General features: G+C 42.7%; 1 protein-coding gene across 1 annotated transcript in view; it reads right to left on the bottom strand.

The window, feature by feature from the left end:
- LOC120830349 (transmembrane protein 132C) overlaps positions 1-27015 on the bottom strand; it is a 95767-nt gene that overhangs the window by 35805 nt on the left and 32947 nt on the right. Inside the window, exon 3 of the mRNA XM_040194921.2 lies at positions 11719-11865. Coding sequence (XP_040050855.2) covers positions 11719-11865 — 147 coding nt within the window. The remainder of the gene's footprint in view (positions 1-11718; positions 11866-27015) is intronic.

The following is a 27015-nucleotide window of genomic DNA, read 5'->3' as shown; positions in this document are numbered from 1 at the left end:
AATGCTAGTAGGCAAACATAAACGCACATGCATACACACTTAAAAATGCACATGGACACTTTCCCAATCACACGCTCACATGCTCACTTAAATTTACAAGTCACACTCCTGCCGCTTGTGTAAAGGGAGCTGCTTTGTTTGTGATAATTACAGTTGAGGAAGTGATGTGGAGGCTGTGTGGGCATGATTGCCTTGTTCCTTACTCTTAATGCAGTGCCAGGGATCAGAAGGGTAAGAGGCAACCAACTTTCCTACTGAGTCCTTATGAGATACATTTTAATTCAGAGACTCCATAAAAACTAAGTGACACCAAAGCACTAGCTATACTTCAACATTAAAAAGCATCTTCTCTCTAGTGTTCAGTTTTAAAAGCATACCTGAGACTAGCTTCCAAATGTGATGAGTTTCAAATATATTGTCTTTCCAAGAATTCTTTCATTTCCGCAGATTATTTATTGCAGATTATGCAAATTATTATATGTGTTATAGCTCTCAAGCTATAAAAGTGCCACGCATTAGAAGTCTGTTGAAAAGCTTATCGCAGCCAATTTGCATTCACTTTGAACAATGTAATAATCTCGCCACCTCATTACTTTGAAAACACAGTAATATATCAGATTCTTTGACTACCTATTTAACGGATCTCATTTTAAAAACGATACTGCAAAAGTATGGACACAAACCTCAATTAAGAGGGTGAATGACTGTAATACAGTCTGCAGATTGGTCTAAACTACTTTAACCGTGCCAGCTCTAGATTCTGAATGTGATGCCCAATTAATCTGTATCAGAAATTTAGAAGCTTTTCATTTAAAAATAAGAAAAAGAGGATTTCATTGATTTTCGAAACTCAAAGCACTATATAAGCACCTCTTCCCAGTACGTGCTCGACTCCCTTTCAGGAGTGCATTAAGGTGTTTAGGCCCCTCTTAATGAACTTAGCGTAAAATTACTACTAGAGCAAAAACACACAGGCACACACACACACACACACACACACACACACACACTTACTCACACAAATATCAGATGTACATTTCCTGACACACCGCATCCACCCTACACACCCATTCCTTTAATCAAACTGCGTATTTGTTGAAATACGGTACGGTAAATAAGGTACACGTAAGACAAATCCTCCAGATGCACATAGTATACACATATCAGCGGGCTTTCTGCGGCAGATTATTCATTGATCAGCAGTTAGGGAGTGTGATGTGAGTGGCTGTCTTGGCAATATCTTGACATTGATCCATAACTGGAAGCACTCGATCATGAAATCTAAAGACTAATTAAAAGACAGAGAGCTTTAATGGCACCAGTCTACATATCCAGCACAGTCATCGTATGCTGCTGGCCATATTGCAGGCAGTGGGGAGATGGAGGACGCTTCTGGAGATCACACTACGAGAGACTAATGACAAGTGTCTGGAAACGTCGGACTGCATCAGCTCCAGCTGCTAGACGAAGATGCTACAGCGGCTTCGCCGTCATCGACAGGCGCGTCAGCTTTGTAAAGCATGCAGATATGCATCGAGCACTGATGGTTAATCAGGAATATGGTCCTGGCATAAATGACAAGGAAGGCGGTGGAGTCATTGCTCAAGTGGGCAGCCTCTGTGGACGTCCTTCCCGCGTGACCTCCGCAAGCCAAAGACGCCTCCCGGTGCCTCACTATCACCTCAGTTTGAAACTCGAATCCGCCCCGCATGCATCGGTCCGTGCGTGAACATACATGTCTCCATGCTGAGTGTGCCTGTGTGCGCGCGCAGGTTCAAGGTGACATGTACAAAGCGCGGCATCTCATCTGGAGGCGGGAGCATGCCTGCTGGTTCTCCTGTGCGGAGGCGCTGAGGGTGCAGCTTCTGACGTCCCGGTGGCCCACTGAGGTGTACGCACCGCCTGATTATATGTCAGGGCTTGTAAGTCCTGCTAAACAGGGGAGAGGAGGGAGCGCCTCATGGTGACATCCTGGGCTTTCCAGCTGGACGTAGTAGCCCGTTAGGCCGGGGGAGCGATAACGGGGGACAGGAAGAGATTGCTTGTCAATGACGCCCCGCTCAAGTGCTGTAGAGGAGACGGGGATGTGACTTGTGCCTTCCCGGTTTGTCTTCTGGTTGATTGAATCTGCTTCTGACTGAAAGCAGAGCTGCCCATTTGTGTTCCAAGTACAGAGTACCACACCGTCAGTTACCTTTTTTTTCTTCCTTGTTCTAATACTGCCTCTACATCGTTCTCAACAGCCCTGGGCCTGTTTTAATAGGCTTATTTAAATATTTCCCCTGTGCAGGTTGGAGAAATGAGAAAGCTTGGTGCCAGACCGGGCATTTCTTTAAGTGGAATAGGCTCCTGTATGAAAGCCAATCATAGTGGAGGCCTAGCTAAGCTGAGGTTAATTGGAGGCAACTGCAGGCCACGTTTTTTTTCTTCCTTTTTCAGTTAGATGAATCTATGGGGAAGGAGCTTATGGGAGAAATCTGACTGGCAAAATGAAGGACCAGTAGAGCTTATCTCACTTTTCTGTGGTCCCTTATCACGAAGATGCATGAGGGAAACATACGATGCAATCCAAACTGAGTGCTTGTTCAATAGATATAATTAGAAGAAAAACTTTGTGGGCGTCAGAATTCGTAGACAATTGCATGTTTACATCTCGCCCCACTTTGCCTCCCTGGCAGAGTGCTACCTGCAGCGAGCACAACTGTGATCCAACCACAGGTATAAACGGTCTGCCGACTCAAGATACTTCTGCACAGGGTACTTCATACATTTAAGAACGGAAACAACGTATTTGTATCACACTGAACCATCACTAAACAATACCAAAAGCTCTCAAGAATGGATTTAAATACAGAGGAGAAGTCTGTTTGATCCAATTGGGTAATTAGCTATATGCCACTATTTACTAATGCTGCTATTGAGCCGCTACCTCCTTCCTGGATTAGCCTTTTGTTGTGCCCCCCTATAATAACGATACTGATTATCACGTTAACGTTTGACGATGTAATTTCCACAAAGCTATTTTTAAATGGATCATCATTTCAAAATATTTGAAACATAGTTTTAACGATCCTCGTGGAGAAGGAACTTTAGGTGTATTGTTGCGGTGCCTGTGGTAGTACTGGTGGTTCCAAATACCAGTACTGGTATTGTACTGAGTACTGTATATACATGTTCATATACGCGTTTGTATTGTATGCGGTGACTGTTTACCCTGTCATTATGTTACTGATTATCAAAATACCGCCGCCCCCCCCCCCTTGACGTTCAGGTTCCTCTTGTTTTGGTGTCCTCCCACCCCAAAAACATGTAAAACTAGGGGACACATAAACTTTTGACTTCACGATTTTTAAAAAGCAGTTTACTGTAAGTAACCACTCCAACAAAAAAAAGATAAGCTCTGGTAATGCAACACTCCAAACATTGGTGGCCTCCATCTAATCCTCTGGGGGATTAAGCTCTTAAGAGTGCAGGATATTCTCTCCTAAACCTTTATAAATCTGAAACACAGGGACTCTCTGGGACACATGCAAACCTCAATCTGTCTCTCCACTGCGCTTACATTATCTGCTACAGTACATGATGTCTTCCACAAACTAATGGACAGCATCCAGCCTGGCCTCATTTAAGTCAATCTGAGCTACCACATAATCAAACTCATATCACCGAAAATGGTTTGGGTCACCGCGTGAGGCCTTCGACAACTGTAACCATAGCAACTTTACGGTCACTTGGTGTAGATGCAAACAGTGCAGATCAGACCTTCCCCATTCGGTGTTACATTATCACGATCTTTTTGTTGAACCGGGGAACGAGCAAATAGCACTCGGTGATTCCTTCTGGATTAAAAAGTAGCGTTAAAAAAAAAAAAAAACGCAGCGACACGTCTGGGCTTCACACATAAGCATTGGGTGCACGTTATTGCTGTCATCAAGCAATGACCAACGAAAGAGCGCCACTGGGTGTATATTATGGAGATTCGGGGTGATTTATGATCAAAGGTGTTAGCATTAAGACAGTCAAGTTAATAATCCTCTTTGGCCCAAATTGGCCCATATAATTTCAGTCTTGATTCATGCAGTATTAAATCATAAGGCCTGTGGCTCATTATCAGGACTGCTGTAACTTTAAAACGCTGAGTAAACAAGGGTTATTTAGCAATGGATTTAGAATCGGGTTTAAAAAAAAAGGGATGCAGCTGGTGATAATTTCTGTAGATGAGTATTTTATTATTTATTTGATTAATCGAGTTAAACAAAGCCTTTGTACGTCATTTGCACCGAGGAAATCTAGTAATCAAGTAGTTTGTATCACGGTTCAAGGCTGGGTTAGGACTCAAGAGAAGAGACTCACATTGGAGATTAAGTTCAATAAAAATGGTTCTCTATTGGTCACCAAAAGTAACAATATCAACTCAAAGCGGCTCCAACCGGGAGCAAGCAAATATCTACAAACGGCAAAGTCGCAAGTCATTAAAGAAACAAGCGGGATTGGCACAGGAGACGTGATGTGCACAAGAGGAAGCACAATGACAGTCTTGCAACGCGAGCGGGGAACACGAGGGAGGATATATGAGTGGGTTGATGAGGCAATTGGAGGCATCTGGGTGGACGGTGCAGGTGAGAAGGAGGAGGGCAATCAGGGGAAAGATAGGAGGAGAGGAATGAGACTAACGAGACGTTACAATTTGAGTTTAGTCAACAAACAATCCACTTTACCAATTGGGAAAGAAAGGTCTCAACCATGTCATCATCTTACTGTGACTTTTCCATATAAGCACAAATATCAGAGAAAGAATTGTATTGATATAAAAAGTTCTGAGGCCTTCAGGGCTACACAGCTATCATGGGTTTCATTGCAGTATTGCAGTAATTGTCACAAACTATAAATAATTCCATTATTAAAGGTTCGCTAGACATTGAAATTTAGATAAATTCTAAGCCTCCTGCCAACTCTCACCCGCTATTATAGAGCTGTATGATTTCTTACCCTCTGGGATCCTAACCAGTCACACTGATGACATTTACAAGCTTCCTTGAGAAGAAAAGTCACGTATCTTTACATTCAAATTAATGTACGTTGAATTTAATTATATTAATTTGAACTCCATGCAGATTTGCTTTGATGTAAAACAGGCCACAATGAGGCCGTTTGAAAAAGAAAAGATATTTCAAATATATACATGTCCTCTGAGCCAACCCCATCCTCTTTCCTCTTGGACTGCCTCCCTTGTGTAGTGGCTGTGATGAGTGGACTGTCTGCTGTCCCGCTGCTCGTGTGGTTTGGAGGATTAATGAAGTGGTGGCTCTCAAGGGAGATCCATCTGCACCCAGACAGTCTTAATGAACTACAAAGGCCCAGACATGGCACTTTTATCGAGGCCTCTTCTAGTGGCTTAAAACATGCTGGGGAAGCAGGACTGCTTTTGTTTTGAATGGGCTTGCCATTAATGGTGACAAAGTGAACTTTTCAATCTAACAGAGTGCATTTCAGCCAGTGTTATGTGTACAACACAGAGGAAATTTGTCTCTTTCCATAAGGACTCATTTGGATTTCGGCTAAAATGTCCTCTTGTGAAATAAATCTCTCCACGTTTAAATAATGAAAATATGATTCAAGTTTCAAAATAATTTGCATCTCGATGTGACTGTAAAAGCAACCTTTCAAACCCAGACCGTCATCTCTGATCATGCCAGCTCCTGAATTCTTTTTTAAAAGGTAGACCCGCGCTGTCTTTAATTTTTTAACACACAAATTAATTATTTCTAAGATGGCATTAACACAAAAGTAGTAGTAGTAGTAGCAGCGTCGGAAATACACAAGGGAAAAAGGAAAGATTGCCCCTAAGAAATATAATTTCGCAAAAATGCCCTCAGAATTTCCTCTGAGAGAGAGATAACTAAGTATTAATTATTTTGAAATGATTTAGTTAGCTAGCTAACGTTAGCAAGCTTGTATTAGCTAGTTAACTATCAAGGCTTGCTAGCTAGCTAACGTTAGACAGGGTGCAGTCAGAGATGTCTCCCCTCTCCTCAGCTACTGCCATCTGTGTGAAGCGGCCAGGGATGAGGAATAGCACCTCGGTCAGTTCAAGTATCTCCCGGTCTTCATAAGTGAGGGTTATATGGGCCAGGAGATCCGTAGGCAGATCGGTGCGGCTCGTGCAGTAAAATAGGTGCTGCACAAGACCGTCTTGGTGAAGAGGGAGCAGATCCGGAAGATAAAACTCTCAATTTACCAGACGGATCGGGGTCATGACCGAAAGAACGAGGTTGCGGATACAGGCGGCCAAAGTTTCCTCCGTAGGGTGGTCGGCCTCAGCCTTGGATATGGGGTGAGGAGCTTGAGAATCAGAAGGGAAGGGAGTTGAGGAGCTGAAGGGCGATCGAAAAAGTTAGTCGAGGTAGTTTTGCCTCCTGAGCGCCTCCTAATGGGGGGGTTTCGTGCACGCTCAACTGGTAGGAAACCCTGGGAAAGACCCAGGACAAGCTGGAGTGATCATATCTCCCAGCTGGGTCAGCCGGCTGGGCCTGCTGCCACCTCGACCCGACCCCGAACAAGAGGGTGACAACGGATGGGTAATAGTTAGCCAGGCATGCCAACATTTGCAGCTTACATTACACAAACACCTTGTTTTATCAGTTTATCACCTTTTTTTAATTCAAGCTTCTGGTGCCGATAACAAGTGCCAATATTATATGTGCTAAGATTGGCCAACGACCTGGAGCTGAACAAGCTCAAAACTGTGGAGATGACAGTGGACTTTAGGAAGAGCCCCCCAACACCGCCCCCCCCCCCCACCTCACTATACTCAACAATACTGTGTCTGCTATCGAGATCTTCAGGTTTCTGGGATCCACAATCTCCCAGGACCTGAAGTGGGGCTCCAACATCGACTCTGCAGAGGTTGTACTTCCTGCGCCAGCTCAGAAAGTACAACCTGCCTCAGGAGCGGCTGATTCTGTTCTACTCTGCCATCATCCAGTCTGTTTCCATCACTGTGTGGTTTGGATCGGCCACCAAACAGGACAAAGCCAGACTACAACGGATTGTCAGGTCTCCTGAGAGAACTATTGGTTCCAGCTTGCCCTCCATCCTGGACCTATACACCTCCAGAGTCATGAAACGGGCCGGCAAGATCACTGCAGACCCCTCACACCCTGGACACAAGCTGTTCCAACTCCTCCCCTCTGGTGGGCGCTACAGAACACCGTACGCCAAAACACACCGGGCACAGGAACAGCTTCTTTCCACAGGCCGTCACTCTGATGAACAATTAACAAGACGCCTCTATCTGCACTACTTGCACTACACTATACATTAGACTACTGCCACCTCATATTTTTATTGTACATATCACTAATGTTTATGCTTAGTTTGTGTGTTCTATTTCGTTGTCCTTAATGTCTTTTTTTTTTATATGCTGTTGTTTATTTGATCTATGTATGACAGGGCAACGTGTAACCGGAGACAAACTCCATGTATGTGATCTGATTTGGCAATACACGACTTACTGTGTGACCAAATCTATCTTTTCATTAAAATGTTGCATGACTATATCCCAGACAGCTAATAACTCAAAATTGCAGGCTCAAAAGATTTCTTTATTTGCAGTTAAAAGAACAAAGAAACAGCTGTTTGCTGGCATGTCCTTCAGGGTGAAATCAGCTCTGTTATTTTCAGTCAAAAGCGCAACCTATCTGCAAACTGTAGCTTGATGAAAAACTGTCACCTCAGTATTGCTTTTATTTGGCTGGAGGCCGTCAGTCAGGAAAAGTGTTATGGTTTGCATCACAATAGGAAGATTCCCCCGTCTGTGGCGCTACAAAACAGATTTGAAGTATGACGCCACTCTGGAAATAATGTTTTGTTTGATGAATTTTTCAAAAATCCCTATTGCTTAATGAAAACTAACAAAAATGTAATCTATGTTTAGCTGTAATGCAGATGTAAATTTTAAACCTTCTTGTCACTAAGAAGGGGCGGCACGGTGGCGTGGTGGTTAGCACTGTCGCCTCACAGCAAGAAGGTCCTGGGTTCGATTCTGCCCAGTGGCCTTTCTGTGTGGAGTCTGCATGTTCTCCCCGTGTCTGCGTGGGTTCTCTCCGGGTTCTCCGGCTTCCTCCCACAGTCCAAAGACATGCTCTGGGGATCAGGTTAATTGGGGACTTTAAATTGCCCGTAGTTGTGTGAATGTGAGTGTGAATGGGTGTGTGTCTCTGTGTTGCCCTGCGATTGGCTGGCGACCAATCCAGGGTGTACCCTGTCTATCGCCCGAAGTTGGCTGGGATGGACTCCAGCCCCCCCGCGACCCTGTGTGCAGGATAAGCGGTTTGACAATGGATGGATGGATGGATGTCACTAAGAAGAAATAGGGCATCCGTTAGATTGTCATTTTTTTAAATGGGTGTTCACAGCCAGTAAGGCGTGGTTAGAGCATCAAATTCTTGGCTCAGCTGGCCAAGATGAGCAGCTTTGAGCGACTGAGTGAACCTGAAAATAAAGTACACCTGACCTATCAGTGTTGCCCTGCTCTCATGCTTGCAGTGGGGTCCAGCTCCCATCATGGCACACAAACACATGCTTCAATTAACTATCCCATACGAACCATTTAGCGACACTTGAGTCCATTCCAAAATCCAAGGTGCACTTTCATTGCCAATAATCGTTTTGAGCTCTGATTACAATTTTGAGTCAAAGTGTGTGTATCATTTGGTGCTTTTGGCTCGCTGTCACGTACTGCAGGGTAAAAGGAAAACTGGAAAATTATGAGAGCAGATGATTTCATACCGTTGCTTGACTTTGACCGTGCAGCAGAAGAGCAAACACTTTCAGACTTTTCAAAAGTGCAACTATCTTGCGAGTTCTGTAAACACATTTTTGACTGACAGTAATCTAGTAAGTCATTAAGTCTGCTCTACATATGCACAAGTTTGTTTTTAAGGATGAGGACTTTTCTTTAAAGGTGTGAATAGAGTGAAAGCCTTTCTGATTCATGTAGAATTATGGTGTTAAAAAAAAACACCAACAGGGGCCACAATTGTTTGACCTACAGCATTCACACACCTCATCAGTGCACCGAGGAAGGAGCAGAAAAGAAGAAAGCTGGCTGAGTGACAGCCCAAAATATGAGATAGCCTAATGTCTAATCCCCTTTTTAGAAGAGCTTCATTGAAATGACTGTGAGCGGGGAGGACAAGTCAAAAGAAAAATTGGAGCATTGCGTATTGTATAACCATCACAAGGCGTCCTGGGTCTTCTCTGTGAAGTGACTTTGACAGCTTTGGGGATTAAGGAGCAGTCCATCGTGCATGGCCCAAACAGCAGGGATTAGACTAAATATGCTCACTCTTGTCTCTGGCTCCTTCACTTAGTGAATCAATAAAGGATGATTTTTTTCCACGGTAATGGAGCGCATCTGTGTGTGTCCTGAGGCCAGGCAGGGAGAAAAACACCTGCAGAAAGGGGGGGCGGGAATGGCTTCTGAGGCAAGGAGGAGGCAGCTGATAAGTTCCCCCGCTTACTGCTGCGCGCAGTTTGCTTAAAAGCTCCTTTTCAATGTATGTTGTTGTGAGATGCTGCAGCTCCACTTACACACCGAGGTAAAATACATTACCTCCTCGGGAGAGGCCAAGAGTCAGACTCTGCTAGACATCTCACATGTTTGTGCTGGTATGTACATGGAGAAATCATATGGCAATAACAAATCCGATAACGATGCCAAAATGTATCATTTTTACAATGGAAGACCCCGTCGCTCGCCCATCTCTTCCCAAGCGCATAGCTCGCAGGGAGTGTAAAAATGCAAAAGGTCCAATGTTTGGTTTGTTCATTCTGAGCTTCTGGCGGTGCAGCATAGCTGAGTCCTTGAAGGGGACACACTCCCTGTGTAGATATGAAGGGCTGATTTTAAAGTAATTAAACACAACATTCCTTGTTTCAGGTGATGTTATTACATTTCTGTCAATAGATCCCCCTAAAACCTTAAAAATTGTCCGTTTTATGAGAGGATAGATATGGATCTATGTATGTATCTCTTGATGGATCTTGATGGGTCCACTATGTAGTATTATCATGGATTAACAACTGGTTATGAATATAAATTTGGATTTGTTGATTGGATATATTAGCTTAATATTGATCCGGGATAGAGATCAACTTCATTTTTCAGGAGGCATTCCACCTGCCTGAACCAGTGTATAATTGCCCAGAACTAATGGGAAAACTATGTTAAGCCCTGGCTAAGGCAAATAAGAGAAATATAGATGACCAATTTTGGATTCCTATATATTTTCTGCTAGCTATTACCTTTTGTGTTCATCAGTTGTCAAAATTAACTGACCGCCAGTGGAGGCAGACGTTCTGAGAAGTAAAACTATTAATCCAATGAAAAAAGCATACGACACAAATGAGCTGGTCTGATAATGCTATCTATAGTTGCTATATGAGGAGTCTATTGAAAAACAACGCAGTCCAAAGGCATGCACATGTATCTTTGTTTAACCTGCAGCATGCAATGCAGTTACACTATAATAATTTGGAGAAGAGATCCATTAATAGCACCATTAACAAATCGCTGGACCAACTGATTCAAATTACACACAGTATGTTTCATGGACCACTCTACACATAAATAACTCCTGCACAACTTTAATTAGAAAGTTGCCCCAATTTTCTTAAGGGAGTGGTTTAGAATTTGTTAAGTGGAACAGAAGCTAAAGAGAAAATAATTGGAGCTTTACCCAAACCCAAATCTGCCTCTAATCCATAAAATGACACCTGTCACTAGAAAGTTAGATCTATGTGAACTGCTTCCTGATCCGAGGGGGAAAAACCATGAAAACACACAAGCAGCACTTAATCAACACAGCAACCTTTTTGCCTGGTTCTGACATCCCCTGATCATCCCTATCCAAAACAACTTTGGGGATATGGGCAGCGAAGAAAATGAATCAAAAATAAAAAATGAAAATAAAAGAGGGAGGGAGGAATGGGAAGAGGATGTAGAGCGAGAAAGAGTGAGGGAGGGAAAAGTGGATAGCGCGATGGTCGGTTAACCGTTTCCTCCCCGCTGTGGTCTCATCAGACAAATCCCGCGTTTTTATGCCAAGTCAAGTCATTTCAGTAGAGGGAACATCACTTAGACACGCATCACTCTTCCTGTATATTTCTTGCAAAGTGTGGAGCATCTGGAAAAGCAATTTCTAAGAAAAATTTAAATGTTTTAGGTGACTGAACTGCTCCTTAGTCTAAGTGATGCAACTTAATGTGTGAGTATCATAGGAGCGAGAGGAGGAAAAAGTGTAGCGGCGCTATTCGTTCAAGCAATCACCAGATTACACTATAAAGTCAATTTCTTTCCCCAAAATTCTCTTTTCTTTAAATTCTGCAGAGATTGGTTGAGTCTTTCAGCTCATCATTGTGCCCAAGTGTTAAATGTCGCTGGTCCCTTGAGTTGTTTGCAGCAGCTGATTGTGACATGGAAGCTCTGCTAAACTCATTTTTGCTAGTTTCCAAGCACAAAATTGCACGTTGCAGTTTGCTCATTAGAAAATGTTGCTAGCTTGTCAAATTAATAACAATAATTTACTTTGTACACTCACAATAAAAATCTTTCTGTGGTCCAAGATATTTTGTTGTTCACATGAATAAAAAAATATAAACTCCTGGTGTACTTTTGGGGTGTTCCTTTAACAGCGATGCCATTTATGTGCTCACCTTTGCTGATCGTAGCCGGACTCCTTCCTGCGGCAGTGCAGAGTCACCACTCGGTGGCCTTCGCTCCTCACGTCCTGACTAACTATCCACTGGGTGGGATTGCTGGGACGAGCCCCAAGAAACGTCAGTCCTTCTTTTAATTTCACTCTGTGGAGAAAGAAAACGAATTTGTTAATGAAGATATTAGGCTGAAAGATTCTACTAAAGAATACGCTTATATCAGTAAGTCATTGATGAATCCAGCTGATCCTTAGATAGCAGCTGCGTCCAGATAGATATTTTTTTCCAGCCATTGTTCTGCCTAGCGATACATTCTCCAGATGGTTCACTGCATTGCATTGTCTGGTCTTCAAAAGACGCCCCAGCTGTTATCTTCTTTTGATCACTCCGCGTGCGCCTTTCTAGCATGTACGCCATCTCATGGGTTCCACATCAAACACCTGCTATTTTATTGAGAATACGTCATGAACACTTTGGGAAATGTTGTTGTACATCTGTATTAAAATCTATTTATTTGCTTAAATTAGCTTATTAGAAATGATCAGACACTTTGGGATCTGCTTCCCATTGGGAATGTGCTTTTTTTTGCCATAACATGAGGGTGCTGTTTAAGTGTGATGTCACAATCCCATTATGTAACTCCTCTTCCTCCCATATCTGCCTTTGTAATGGATTCACCCTCTTGCAATCTGGAAAAAGACATTATGAAAAGGTTTCCTCGACTGTGGCAGAATTACAGCATCAATGTCCTTGGCTCAGTCCTCTACAAAAATGGGAAAATATCCATTAGATAAAAAAAAACGAAATTAAAATCTCCTACAGATGAAACCCACTTTGTAAAGTATATCCACCAAGAATAATCTGGGTGAAAGTGTTGACAAAAACATTGATTCAGACTAATGTTCCATAACATGTGAACAGACTGACTGAGGGTGACAGCAAAGTCTCAGGGTTGAAGGGAAGACTAAATCATAAGAGAAGGCCCAATCCCTTTCCCTATCCAATCCATACCAGGCTGGCTGATGAGACCAAAGATTGGACTTTGCTTTCATCTTGAATTTGTTGCTCCACTTTACGGGGCACTTTGCGATTGCATTTCTATGTACCAGTGAACGTATCGGCCCTCTCCAGTCATCTTCTTCTCTTTGATGTGATATCATGTCGTGATGAGGGTTGTATGCGAAGTGACAACGTGTAATATGACAGGAAGAATGAAGATAAACACAACATCGAAGGGTCAATCTGAATGTGTTTGTGTAACTGCGGATGCAGTCTTTCAAATAAGATTTGATACGGTATTTGCCAGCTGCTTTCCTCTCTGTTGTGTGTCTATGAATGAAAGGCTACATTTACAGATTTTGCCACATCGGATATTTGATCTTAAGGTTACGTTACACCACTTTCTGAGCAGCGGAGAGGACCCCATGTGGTCTTTGCTTTCACTCATTGACCTAATAACACCAATATATATTGGGTTCATGGATGAAAGCAAAACTCGAATCATTCATCATCACTCAGCAGTGAAGCGTGAAGGTGGTGAAAGAGGGGGAATGTGTGGTGGGCAGCAGAATATGTGTGCAGGAAGTGATCGCACAGGTGTGATTACTTTGGTTTTATGCACCTGACCCGACTGACTGAGGGCGATAGCTGCTAAATATTGCTTTATTCACAGTGAAACTTCTCATTATCGTTGTGTACTGATGAGTAGGGCTGCACCGACTCATTGATTTATATCTGTACACTTATATTTATTAAATTATCAGTTATTTTTTTAACCATATTTTTATCATATATTTATATTATATAACTTTCTTCTTATTTCATTATTTTCTCTTGAAAACAAAAAACAATCAGCAAGATCATATACCTTATTTGTCAGAGGCCTGATCAGAACATCATGGACCTCAAATACAAAAGGACGCATACTTCTTGCTTTGACACATGAAATAATTTATTAATGTCAAAGCGACCCTTTGCCTGAACTGGAGAATCTTTTTTTTCTACTGAAGCACTAGACTGAAAATGGTTTTGACATGCTTTTATTTTATCTTTGGAGTAATATGCAGTGAAGACATTCGCTGGCAAATGTACTTTTTGCACCAGTGTGGGGGAAGGGAAATAATTAAAACAATATATGGACAGAAGCAAGCGACAGTAGCAGCAGTCTGACACGTTTCATTTTATCAAGATGACCAACGGTGGATGTGTCCTTGCCATTACAACGTATGAGGAGAAATTACCTTTACCATAATGGTGATGAAGAAACATTTAGAAAAATGTATCTAACTCAAACACACACAAATTACTGAAAAACAATTAATAAAAATGGTTATAAAATAATAATAAAATCTATAACTGAAAATACAAAGAAATAATCCCCAATTATCACAGTATTTGCTGAAATACTCTATACGGGGTCCCTAAACTAAAAAAATCTGAAAAAAAATCTGAAAATTACCTGAACTTCGTTGACTCACACTCAAATAGATTGATGAAAAGTGGCTACACTAAAAAGTGACTTTTAACACTCCATCCTAACCACCCCCTCAACTACTGAACTACACATAATACCTTCCACTGTCAGTCTCAGGGTGTATTTCTGTCCCACTGAAGCTCCTCTGTTCACGCCACAGTGAGAGGAAGTGCTGAGAAGGAACTTACTGGCAGTAAAAACAACTGCAGCCCAAAGAGCTCGTGCACAGTTCCACTCGGTTCCCAATGGGGGCAGCGGGGTCTTGTACCTGGTTTCTTCACACTCCAGTGATCACGATGTCTATCATTGGTTCCCAGAATGTGTTAAACACAGCTGAGTCTCAGAGGGTAGCCGTCATTACTCCACAGACCATATTCCAGCTTATTGAGTAGGCGTTAAGACTAAGTGTCTTTTATTGACTTAATGGTCAAATAGGCCTTGTAACCAGCCAGCAGTCTCCTGAAGGTTAAATACATTCATCCAATGGGCCTAATAAACTCCTGTTGTATCCTCCGTCAGGGAATATAGGACTTCAAATAGGTCAGCTCTTTAAAATAAAGCAATCCTGATGTTTCCCACAGGAAACATCAGGATTGGAGCGAATGAATATTGGACCCTGTAGGATGTTTGGGGAGAACTTTGCACTGTGACAGCAAAATAAAGAAGCAAGATCTTTGAACTTGTCAACAAATGCAACAACGAATTGTGAATTGTAAGAATTATTCCAGTTTGTTATAAAACTGTGGCATGAGATGCTGCTCAGCACAGTGGATATACAGTATAATAAATGCAACACTTGGAATGTTTTTTTCGCATAATAAGTACTTGTCATTTCTCAACTAAAAGCACATTTTGTTGATCATAAGTCTGCAGCACTTTTACTTAAAATGTGATTTTGAGGATTTTTCTTCTTTTTTTTTTTAAAGGCATTTAGCTACTTTGAACTAAATGCCGACACGAACATGCTCACAATTCAACATGTTCACAATGACAATGACAATATTATTAGTATTCATTGGCACCCTAGTAAGTCTGAGAGAAAATGAGATATGCAGGTGCAATCAGAGACCACATAGAAGCCAAATTCAGATTACCACACCATTTGGTGTCATTATAACCCTTTGTTGGATAATAAGTGAAGAAAATCATGCCGCACTGCATATTCTATCTTCTTATTTTTTTCTCTCTCAACCTTGTTTTTCTACCCTGCAGCCCATCTACCAGCACACCCCCATTGTGTGCTCGGACTCCTCAGGGGCTCCCTTGATAAATAGTGATGAGATAAGTGAGAGCTTCTCCTCAGCGGGGCAGTGAAAGGAATAAACATTTCCAGACAAATCCAATACGGTCACTGGCAAGACAACAATGGGTGTCCCCAACCGGCGTCTGTGTCCCGCCACCCTGGCTGCACTCCAGTTGCCTCTGTGGTCGGCTTTTCCAACTGACTCTTGTGGGTTGCTCCACGCTCACATGCACCACAGGGTTCGGTGACCTAATCTGACCACGTCTGTCCCGTCACTCCCCTGTGGACCGTGAGCATCAACGGGCCCCTAAATCCCAGCGTGGAAAGCACAGCTCAAGACTCATCGTCACGGACCGTAACTAGTGAGCAGAGGCAGGAAACAAACACGCACACCGAAAAATAATAATAACTAAATACATCAAGGCAGACGCCCACACTCGTATTCCACATCGAAACTGACTTATTTTATTCCTGCAATGTACATTAAGACATTGAAACTTTTGAAAAGGTGAGGAAAAAGGACAAAAAAAATGTCAATGCTTTTTTTACTGTTTTCATGTCTGTGTGTGCAGGTGGTCCTGAGTTAATGGATTGTGTAGTTATTCATAGTTTAAACCAAAAAAGCAGTTAAGACAGTATTGAGCTCGGGTGTGTGTCTGCTTGCTTATTTGCGAAGTTGATAACAACGTTAGCTGGCGGGAGTGAAATTCTAATAACGCTTTAATAGAATAACAACAGATTGATCTAAATACAAGGCATTGATATAACACAATGTCCCTTTATGAAAACTGACACAAGCAAGAGGAGAGACGATGCGTTCACTGTCTTTTGGCCATCAGCATTGTAAGATAAACATATTTTACCCAGTCTATCAGCATCACATAAACCATTTATCTTCGCGTTAATTATTCATTTTCTCTTTCTATTCATGGTACAGGATGTACACACAAGTGATACAAAATCCTCTGGAAACAATATCTTTTATGTGCAGATATTTTGTAAATACACAAAATATACAGTAAGGCAAATACGTGCCTTTTGCTGCGGTTGCAGTCATTTCCCCCACAGACACATTTTATTGGCTTTTCTTTTCTGAATCACACTGCAAAGATTACTGAGGTATCCATTGTTATGCCGAATGGCCATAAAAGACAGAGGAAACATATTTTGTGCGCAGATCTGTTTGCCAATCATCTGTGTAGACATGGTGCGAGCAACCAGAGGGGAACATTGAAAATCTCATCTGAAGAATTGACATGATTGCTATCATGGAGCGCAGATTTGTGGCGTTGCCACCGAATGTGTCCACCTAATTGGATTTTCAAGACATTCAAGAGCACAGTGAGAGGAAGAGAAAACAATAAACGCAGGACGGGGCCAAGGGGTAATAGAAACAGTCAATAATACTCTTAATAAAAATAATTTAAGACCTATGGAATATTTGCACTTCAACTGATATGTTCTTCAATCAATCAAGCCAGACTCTTATTTTACAAAAGGAATGTTGTATTAATGCAACAGGAATCATTGCAGTTAGCTAGTGTGAGGGCCTGTGGAATAGTTCCTGTGGCCTGTGGATCGCCGCGCCATCTAATAATAGGGTTAAAGTATTTTTTGAGCGGAGCTGATTTAGATGAGCAGGTAGGCCTACTGGGGATCAACAAAGGCTGCTTATCTCCACTCTTTCCTGCATTGGGGCAGCCGGGCACACAGTCCGCAGATGAACGTGGGTTTGTGTGTCAGTGTATTTAAACACACAGGATCATTTTGAGCACAAAAGCAAATGTTCTCAAAAATTGCACAAGCCGGGCACAGGGAAATCTGCTGGTACACACACACACACACACACACAAAAACAAGTATACAACTACCAATATGTGGATTGATGTACTCACGCATGTATGGCTTGCACATGTATTTACGTTCACCCTCAAACAAATGCTGAAACTCATAGGAGCAGCCCTCTGTTAAGCTGTGACAAAAAGATAATGTCACCATGTTGCCGTTGGCAACAGAGATTAGCCAGCACACTTGTTTTTCCTTCTGTTTTTCATTTCATTTCCAGTTTTGAGAAAATGGGGGAAATAAATGGTTGCATGCCCGGAGGAAATGGTTCGTAAATGGGGAACTACATTCAATGCTTTGGCTCTGCTGCTTACACATTGATGTCCGAAGCCAAAGTTTCAAAATGGATGAACCATATTGTTTAAAACTAGTGGCCTTCTGCCTATCAGTGCTGAGTGGAAGGTGGTAGCAATCTAAAAAAGTTTGTCTCGTCCAAACATGTCACAGAGTCATCTCAGTGTTTTCAGAGCTACCGCTCAATCGGTTTCCATCGTTAACTTATGACAAGAAACGTGCATGCATGTTCAGCATTTTGCACAATCCTATTGCTCTCTTCTGGCTTCCAATTGGAAGTTGTCTGAACTACATCAGCAAACTGGTACTCAGCAATGATGTTAATAAGAGTTGTAATTATTCCATTTCGACGCAGTGAAAATTGTTCCACACTAGAAATGAGCAGGAAACTGAGTGGTAAAATGATATATTTAAATAGTTAAGGAAAGAATTGATGGCTACCACGCTGTGTTAGCCCTGTTAAGTTAAGTCAAGTTAAGAGTTCCCTGTGCGCCCACCCAGTCCTCCCCTACCCAACACAGCCCCCCCCCCACCCCCCCGCCCTGATATCATCAGTGTGTCAGCACGGTCTCCGTTTGTCAGGTGTTGTCTTATTAAACTCTCCTCAACATGCCCGGGTTATTCACAACAGCCAAGAGCTTCCTGTCGTCTTTCACACATCCACTCGGGCCCCACGTCTCCCCTTAACGCGGGAGTTGGTAGAAGAGGAGCTTTGTGTTGTGGCAACTGACAGCGCTTCAGCAGCACGAGGACTTAGCCCGCGAACAGAGAACTAATGCCGCCACGCGCGTGCCGGGAATCCCTGATACACGCTCGCTCCCGTCTGCTCATTTACCCCCTTTAACATGAATGGAAAGCCACGCGTTTGCACACTCACGCTTACGCTCATGCACGTGAGGCACTTCCCGCGGCGACGAGCGGGTTCACGCACAACACGCTATGAGGTAATGAAGAGCCTGCAGCAGTACACTGCTCCCGGCAGACTTACTCTAATGCTGACAAAATAGTTTTTAATTGGTGAAAGAGAATAAATCAATGCAAACCGTGTTTCCAATCGGAGGTGAAAGAGGGCAAAACGTGAACGCGGAGGAACAGAGGCTGGTGCGGGCGGCCTTTGTTCATCGTCAGACGATGGTAAAAAATGAAAAATGTAATCGCACAATTGTTCCTGCAGTCCTCTCTGAATCCTTATAAACTGGTGTTGCATGTGATTGCAGTAGACTCGGGATCTGAGCAGACTGCAGGCTCCGATCTCCTTCCGCACTGTGTGTCAGTAGCTCGATAAGTGGCGAAGAATCCTCAGAGAGGCGAAGGGGCCTCTGGGCGTCCGGCGTCCCGACCCCCCCCCCTCCCTCCCTCGCCCGCAGTTGCTTTGATGAAAATTAGCTGTCAGTGTGTGGCACTCCTCTGATCGACACACCTTCATCCCTAGCTCACTGACCTTTACAGAGGGAGCAGAGGAAGGGCGGCCGTCCACCTCGCGCAGGGAGATCAACACACCCGGAGATAAAACAATAACAATCTCAGGCGCTCAATGAGTTGACGCAGCGAAGGGTCTGACTCCTCGCAGAAAGACCGGACTGCAGCCGAGTGGGCGTGAGGAGTACGGGTAGGGATTTTGGGATTGTGAATGTGGCGCATGGGAGTGCAAGAGAGTGTTTGAGTGTGAGTTCCAATAAGAAAAAGCAGTGAGTGGGAACATCAAATTGGCTTCAGGGAGATAAAAGCCCAAAAGGGAGACGGACGGACCCGTCCTTTATCCCGAAGACCAATCAAATTACACTCAACAAAGAGATTGTAATCTCCAGTGTGTCACCGTCTTGTTACCAAATGTCCGCAACATGAGAATTGCACCCTTTTCTCTTCAGTTACTCCGAAGGGCTTGAAATGCCTTAAAATATACAATTTGCAGGCCTGCCAGGTAAAATCCGTTAAAGCCAGCCAGTAACGTCAATTGAATTAGGACTGCTCCGTATAAAGCACGGATTCCCTGTGCCTTCCGCTGAGTGGCTCTGCTGGCACCTTGTTTGCGACCACAAGGAAAATGGGATTAGAAGGAGACACCGGCGGCTAATGTAATGACACAACTTTTCTAATCATGCAAAACCGCAGAGAGCCGCTAACGGATTAATATCGTACGGAGGGAAAGCGGTGCAGTTTATTAAAGGCTCAATTAGTAGCTGGAAAAATTTCTGAAAATATGTCATTCAACTGTTACTTGTTTAGGAAGTGAATTAAGTGAATATTATGAGGCTTGTTTGTATCTTCTGTACTTTTCCAACTGATTATTAGTTCATGATGTACTGTATAACAGCCCCATGGCACCTGTTCACCCTCGACTGCATCGTCATCAAAACTATTCACATCTGCAGATCGATGTTGTTTGTCTGTTTATGTTGTGATAAACTAGTAGTAGTTTCCTCCCTTATTTTCATTGGTTGTATTGCGCTTGATAGAAGAGTTTTCGGCCTAATGGAGCAAAACGCAGACACCCCTTTCAATCGTTTTGTTCTCTCTGCCATGATGTGTATCTCACGCTGTACTGAGCCGCAGTCGGTATGTGTGTGTGTGTGTGTGTGTGTGTGTGTGTGTGTGTGTCAGAGTACGGCCAGACCTGTAAAAAGACAGAGAGAGTGGAGGTTTGAGGCGGTGCTTGTTTCCGCAGCGATCTCCCTCCGTCACTTGTAAAGTACCGATAGCACCACCAATAACTCCAGATGTTATCGATCCTGCGGCTATTTAGTATTGTCTTCCCGGTGGCGGTGCAGCCTTGGGTATCGGGGAGCATCCCTATTAATGAAAGCCATGACTGACTGACAGAAAGTGGTTATTGTGGGCTGTAAATCCAAAACCGAAGCTATAAGACACCCACATTGTGGAGCAGTGGGAAACTGCGTTGTGCGATTATTATCGGTGGATTCGTCAATGCGAGTGACCACTTACACCAATTACTGACATTCATTTCTTCACTATCACGGAGATGGTGCTGTTGTCATGATGTGAATGTGTAAATTTTAAACTATAGAGTCAAGAAGGGTCTTATCAAAGTAATGATCATCAATTCCAGCTACTCACTTGGGGGAAAGTATCTTTTACTTACGGGCCAAAAAGACCAAAATCATGTTATCTTTGTTTGTTTTAGGACAGATTTAAGCCTTCTGCAGTAAACACAAACTTGATGTAATGTACTTACAACTTAATACTCGTGTAATACTGTCCTTTGTGGGCCATCAGAAAGACTGAGAAGTCACTGATTAGATGCCAGATGTGTATAAAATACTTTCACAGTCGCAATGATCCAATAACGAGGAGTTAATGGGGTTTCTGGTGTATGGCTCTGACTTTGCGGGTATCTCAAGCCAGATGCCATGAGGAAAAATGAGCACTGTCCCGTTCTCTCCAACAGGGCTGCCTCAAACGAGCAGTATGTCATTTTAATCGCGCTGGTCCTCATGGAGGACGATTCTTCACCATCGCCATCATTTAAGCACAGTGTGCTGACCGCTGTTATGACTCAAAAATATTCTGAAAAGTTATTCATCACCCCAGCTGATGCTGCCCTTGGCCTGTGCACTTGACAATACATGACTCAGCAGTGATTGACAGGTGACACAGCCTGTAACAGGCCAGGTGACACTGTATTGAAGTGGGCAGTGGCCGTCGTGTCCTTGTCCTGCACAATATGTGTGGTCAGAGAACTGAGGGGAGCTGATAGTCTCGCCTGTCAGAGCAGCACCCCTGGAGCTCGGGCACAAGGCTTTTTCTGATCCCACCAGGGACGAGTGTCCTTCAGGGTTCTCACTCTAACATACACACACAAAAACACAACATCTGATAATGCAGAAAACTACATTTGGACACACTCTGTTTTGAGTGTAAACTGTATGTGCATAACAATCTGACTTTTATATCCAAATCAGTTTTTTTTTATATACATGCTTCAACTTAGTTTTTACCAGCTGAAGCATGACGATGCAGATCTTGTAAATGCAGCGGATAGAAATGTAATCACAGCTACCAAGTTTGCAAATATTTCAATAAAAAAAGGAAAAAAAATTCTGGCCTCAAGCTTAGATCATAAAAGCTTTTTTTATAGGCCTACAAGATAATTCCACCATGAAGGAGACAACAGCAGCTGAATCATTAACTTTACAAACACAAAATTCTTTTTTTTTAAAGTCAGATTAAGATTGTTGTATCGATGTATCCAACTCTTGCATGGATTTCTCGACACGTATCAGCGTTACTGATCACTACAATATGCTTCACCAATAATTTTATGTATTTACTGATAAAACCATAATGCACCATGTGCATGCACAACATGATAGAGGACAGAGAGAGGTGGACCTAAACAATCCCATCAACATACCAACGCATAAACAAACAAACACGAGATATCCAGCGCCAAAGACACCAAACTCATCTGGCATTGTTATTACAGACGTCTCCTCTCAGCAGCCTACAGCACATCTCAGGGAATCGCTCTGACCTCTTCATCCGTCTCATGCCAAACCGCATGTAGCAGGAGCCGTTAATGCTGAACAGTGACAGTCGGCAATGCCTTTTACTGCGTGGGTGTCATGTTTTATGTGGATTAAGGATGTGCATTAACTGATGCTTATTTCACGGCTGGTTATTCCATTGACAGGAGTGTGATATTTAAGAGGCTGATTTATGATTATCTGTCTGTGATTACTCAGTGTCACGATGGGGCTGAGGATGTGAAGGATGAAGGACAGGAAAGTAACGGGACGAATGCTGTTTCTCTGATTGCTATTCATTCACTCTTAATTGTTCACTATTGAGCCAAAACTATTGTACACAACACCCACAAAGACACACACATTTGAACACACAGTCCTTTCACTCACTGCTAAGTGCACATTTGCGGTATGCTTCATTTAATCTTAGTTAAAGCTGTTTGCTCAGCATACACAGTGAGTTAATGAGCCTGCAGCAATTAATGCCACTCGTATACAAAGTGCCGATGTTGTTGCCGCTGAGTTGTCTTTAATGAAATTTCTTAAAGTGGAAACCTCAAACTGAGGAAAGTAAGAGAAGTGTTGTTAGAGCTTGTGTGTACTTATTTACAGTGGAAATGGCTGCAAATAACATTGTTCATGACAGTGAGGGAAAGGCCACAGAAGAACAGATGCGATCAGTACATTTGCAACGACCAAACACTTCACTGTTTACTGGACGTCGAATAAATTCTGCGAATCCACATTACAAACTGTGCAGTTACAAGCGAGCAATTTGTCCTTGTATGATAAGGAGGAAAGATAGGCCAGGATAATAATTCCCATTGCCACACAGTGTGACATGAATACACCATCAACCATTTACCAGACACTCACTTTGTTTGAATTTTATTTCAGGTTTAAACCGGGGCTTGAAATCACCTCCTCACAACGTTGAGGACAGGATATCTTAAGCTATCTCTGCGATCTGTGCCCCGAGGAAACAGCCCAGCTCAGAGCTTTACTTGAGCTGCCACAAGCTTAAGATACCTACGTCCTATGTAAAAACATTCAGTCAATATTGGGTTGTCGTCCTCCAGTCCGTTGCACTGAGAGGAGTGCTGCAGTTTGTGCAAAATATATTGTGGCATTCTACCAAGGCTCCGGAGGATGGATATAGCTGACACTCGCGTCCTCTGCTGTGCGTCACACAGTAAATTGCCGACAGAAGAGGAAAGCTGAATCCTGTGAAATTTGCATTTCAACAGCTTCAGTACACAAAAGTGTCAAGAGCCACTGCCATACAAGATGGTACATGGAAAATCAGGAAGAGGTGAGGGAGAGAATATGTGAAGTCTGACTGGCGAGAACCGATGTGCAGTAGATTTGAAATGAGAAAATGCATCAGCCTTTACTGTTTACAACAACAACGTTACACCCACTGTCCCCTCTTTTGTCTCATAAGGGACTAAGAGCACAGTAGAACCACTGGATTGGTACAAGTGGTTTAACGTGTCAACAAACGGTTTTGGAAATAACATTTAAATTGCGAATTTTGCCATTCTGGTTATTTTCCAAAATCCTGTCACTAACATAGTGTAGTGCTTGGAATACGTAGTATAATAAAGTAAGTCCTTTCACTCAAATTAAAAGGGGGAATGTTGCATTCAGGATTTTGAAGGAAGAATGCAATTTTGATTACGCTAATGAATCACCAGACCAATCTAGTCATCAGATCTAACATTATTCAAGTCGACAGGTGATGTTTTACAATGACAACATACAAAAATGGAGCCAGCTTGTCAGGATTTAAAGGTCTGGACGGAGGCTAAGGGTGTACACACAGACAACACCAAATCTGAGCCAATTTGAGCGAAAACAAAGTCAAACCTGATGACACTGGTAAAATCAGGAGATGGGTCTTAATGGAGAAATACAAGAAAAGACGCCACCTTTATTGACTTCCGTCATCTATTGTCTCATTAGTTCCTCTCATCTTTCCTTTCTGCTAGGCCAATCCATGCAGTATAAAATGCTACTGCCCCAACTTAGAGGTGAAGACCATGTTTTTGTAGATGAAAGTACACTTGCAATGCAGACGAAGGATCGATCCTAAGAAGTTTTGGTTTTGGTTAGGAATAAAAGGCTAGAATAAAAGACAAACGATAGCCTCAACGCTTTAAGCATTTAATCATCATATTAGCTTAATAATGGAAAATATTTTAGTTATCTTCTACGAATGTATATATGAAGATATGAGAAATTATGTTTCCAGACCAGCTTTCACATATGGATCCCCACAGTAATAGTTGATTAAATAGATTAATCCATATTTATAATTGCCTTAAAAGACATAATAGTGGGTTAGACCAGTATAGTGTGTTATAACAGCACTGCTTTTATTCATAATAAGAATATTCAATACTGTTCACTTCAAGACTATATATCCACAGACGTTGTGAGCTGTTTCGTGTAGGGATTATTTTCTTACTACCTATGGTTTCTAAGGTTGAAAGACAATAGTTCCTATCAAGTGCTTTGAGCACCACAAGCCAAGTGCCATATACTCCCATTGTGTTTGAAAGACATCTACCGCCATTATTGCCCGAAGTAGGCAACTCAGAACTCAACAATCTATTTTGATGAATAACAATAGCACGCTACAATGGTCAAAAGAAATACCACTAAGAATCAATAACGTTATATACCACGACACCCTCACTCACAAAATAAAACCAGTCGCTGAATGCAACAAAGCAAACTTTCAATCACGCTAGCGTTGGCTAGGACTGAAAATGGAGCACTTTCCACATGAGTATCCACACGTTAAGCTTAGAAGAGAAGATTACAAAATCATAGGTATAGCGAAGTAGATATTTTAATGTGACTGACGTTAAGTTAGCAACATCATCAATAACGTTGGCTAGTTCAACATCAAAACAACAGTGTCTAAAATACACACTTTCTAAAGTGATCTCTCATTACTTTTAGTCTTTAAACTAAAAACAAACATTCATTGAAGACAACATTGTAACAACATTAATCTCGATTAATGAATTTCAAAATGTGCGATTAATTAGTTAATTTTTTTTAATCTATTGACAGCCCTACTATTTGTGGACTCCGTTTGTGAATACATCGCCCTATTTTACTCCCACTTGTGCGATAAACACGAATCTTCAAGGGATGCCTTTTCCAATTAAGGTTTTCAATGTAAGGGTTATTTTGCCTGGAGAGTTCTGATGCTTTGCCTTTGTAAAGGACACCCAGTCAAGAGGTGGTCAAATAAGAAAAATCCATAATCTCTTTTCTTTGCCCTCAAAGTGACATCTGTTTTAAAAGAACTCTAATCTGACTTTATATAAAGGGACTTTCAAAAGCCAATTCACTAGCTTTTGTTGTTTGTGTGTGCGCGCGCGTGTGTGTGTGTGTGTGTGTGTGTGTGTTTTGAACTTTCCCTTGTGTCCTCTGTCTCACAGAGAAAAAGCACAGCCAATGATTATGTAAAAAGGTTCCTCTGAAGACTCCACACTGGAAGAAATAAAAGGCTGATCCGTCCCACTGTATTATGAACACCGCGTTGTCTTTTGTACCGACAGCGAGACCCAATGTTTAAATTACTTACTTAAGCTTCAACACATATAATGATGGTCCCAAAGCAATTTCCATCACATTTGGTATTGCCATTTTGACCTCTTAAAAACATTAATGTATAATGATTAAAGGGAAATTCTTATTAGCTCAAAAGATGATCAAGTTTAGGAACCTCCTCTAACATCCCTTCCGCCTCTCCGTGAATGAGAATAGCAGCGAACCACTGTATGCTCCTATGAAGCCATGCTGGTGCAACCCTTCACCCCTCCTGCCACCCTCCCACCAGTGTGGGACAGCTATCTCCCAGTATCAGCTGGAAAAGTGATGGATGGCAGGTGGAGGGAGAGAGAACAGGGCTCCTCAGAGGCCGTCAGGCTCGCTCCCACCGCCCATTAGTCTTCCATTTAGCCCAGCGTTGGGCCAGCCACCCTGCTCACACACATAGACTTGAATTATCTGGTCAATGATGAATCCCTAACCTTCCTGCTGCAGGATGCACCCGCGGGCTCCTTTCTTTGGGAGAGAAAGGGGCCTCCTCTTTCTCAGTCTTTAGCCACTCAGAGCAACCACTTTGCTCCGCTCCTCCAACCCCCCCCCCCCTGTCAGATGGTGCCTAATGCTACAGGGGGAGCTGTCATATTATCAATGTCTGTCTATGGTGGATATGTGCTGGAGGACACAACTGCTCTCTGCAAAAAGAAAAAGGCAAGCGGAACAAAAGAACAGTTTGGAATTTTCAAATTGTCATGGATGAATTCTTTTTGTTGCTCTGGTGCCAACAGGCTTCTCAAGGAGCCTTTCCTGTGCAACGGCAAACCTTAGGCTCACTGATTATGGCCTGGAGGAATAAGGGAGGGAGAGATCAGAGACGGCCGGCCGAGAATTGATTGTTGGTACCAATCAGCCCCCAGTGCAGACCTAACAAGGCCCAAACCTCTGACATTTGCCCCGTAAAAACTCATGTTGAACACCGACACATTGACATCGAAGACACCGAATGAACATGCAAAGGTTGTGGCCTTTGGAAATGCCAGACAGTGGAGTAACATAACCAAATTCAGAGGTGCATCTAAAATGCCAGAGCTCAGCATCCGAGCGGTCAAATCCCGAGGTGTTGGGTGAGGGAGAGAGGAGCTGAAATATATACAGCTAGTGCATCACAATACAGAACAACAATACTGTTCAATTTGTAGTCAGAGGGCATGTTATCGAGGCATGAGCCAATCATAAACCTCCATCAAATCGGTCATTGAAACAAGGATCCCAAGCCCCTTACTGTACATGCAAGCCAAATATTACATTATCCCACCGCAACTTCCTGGCACACAATCTAATCTTTAAGTCAATTCACTTTCCATATTCCTTTTATGAGAACAGGGTCTCTT

Source organism: Gasterosteus aculeatus, chromosome 13, assembly GCF_964276395.1.
Source record: "Gasterosteus aculeatus chromosome 13, fGasAcu3.hap1.1, whole genome shotgun sequence".
Taxonomy (NCBI): Eukaryota; Metazoa; Chordata; class Actinopteri; order Perciformes; family Gasterosteidae; genus Gasterosteus; species Gasterosteus aculeatus.
This window is presented reverse-complemented; position numbering and strand designations above follow the sequence as displayed.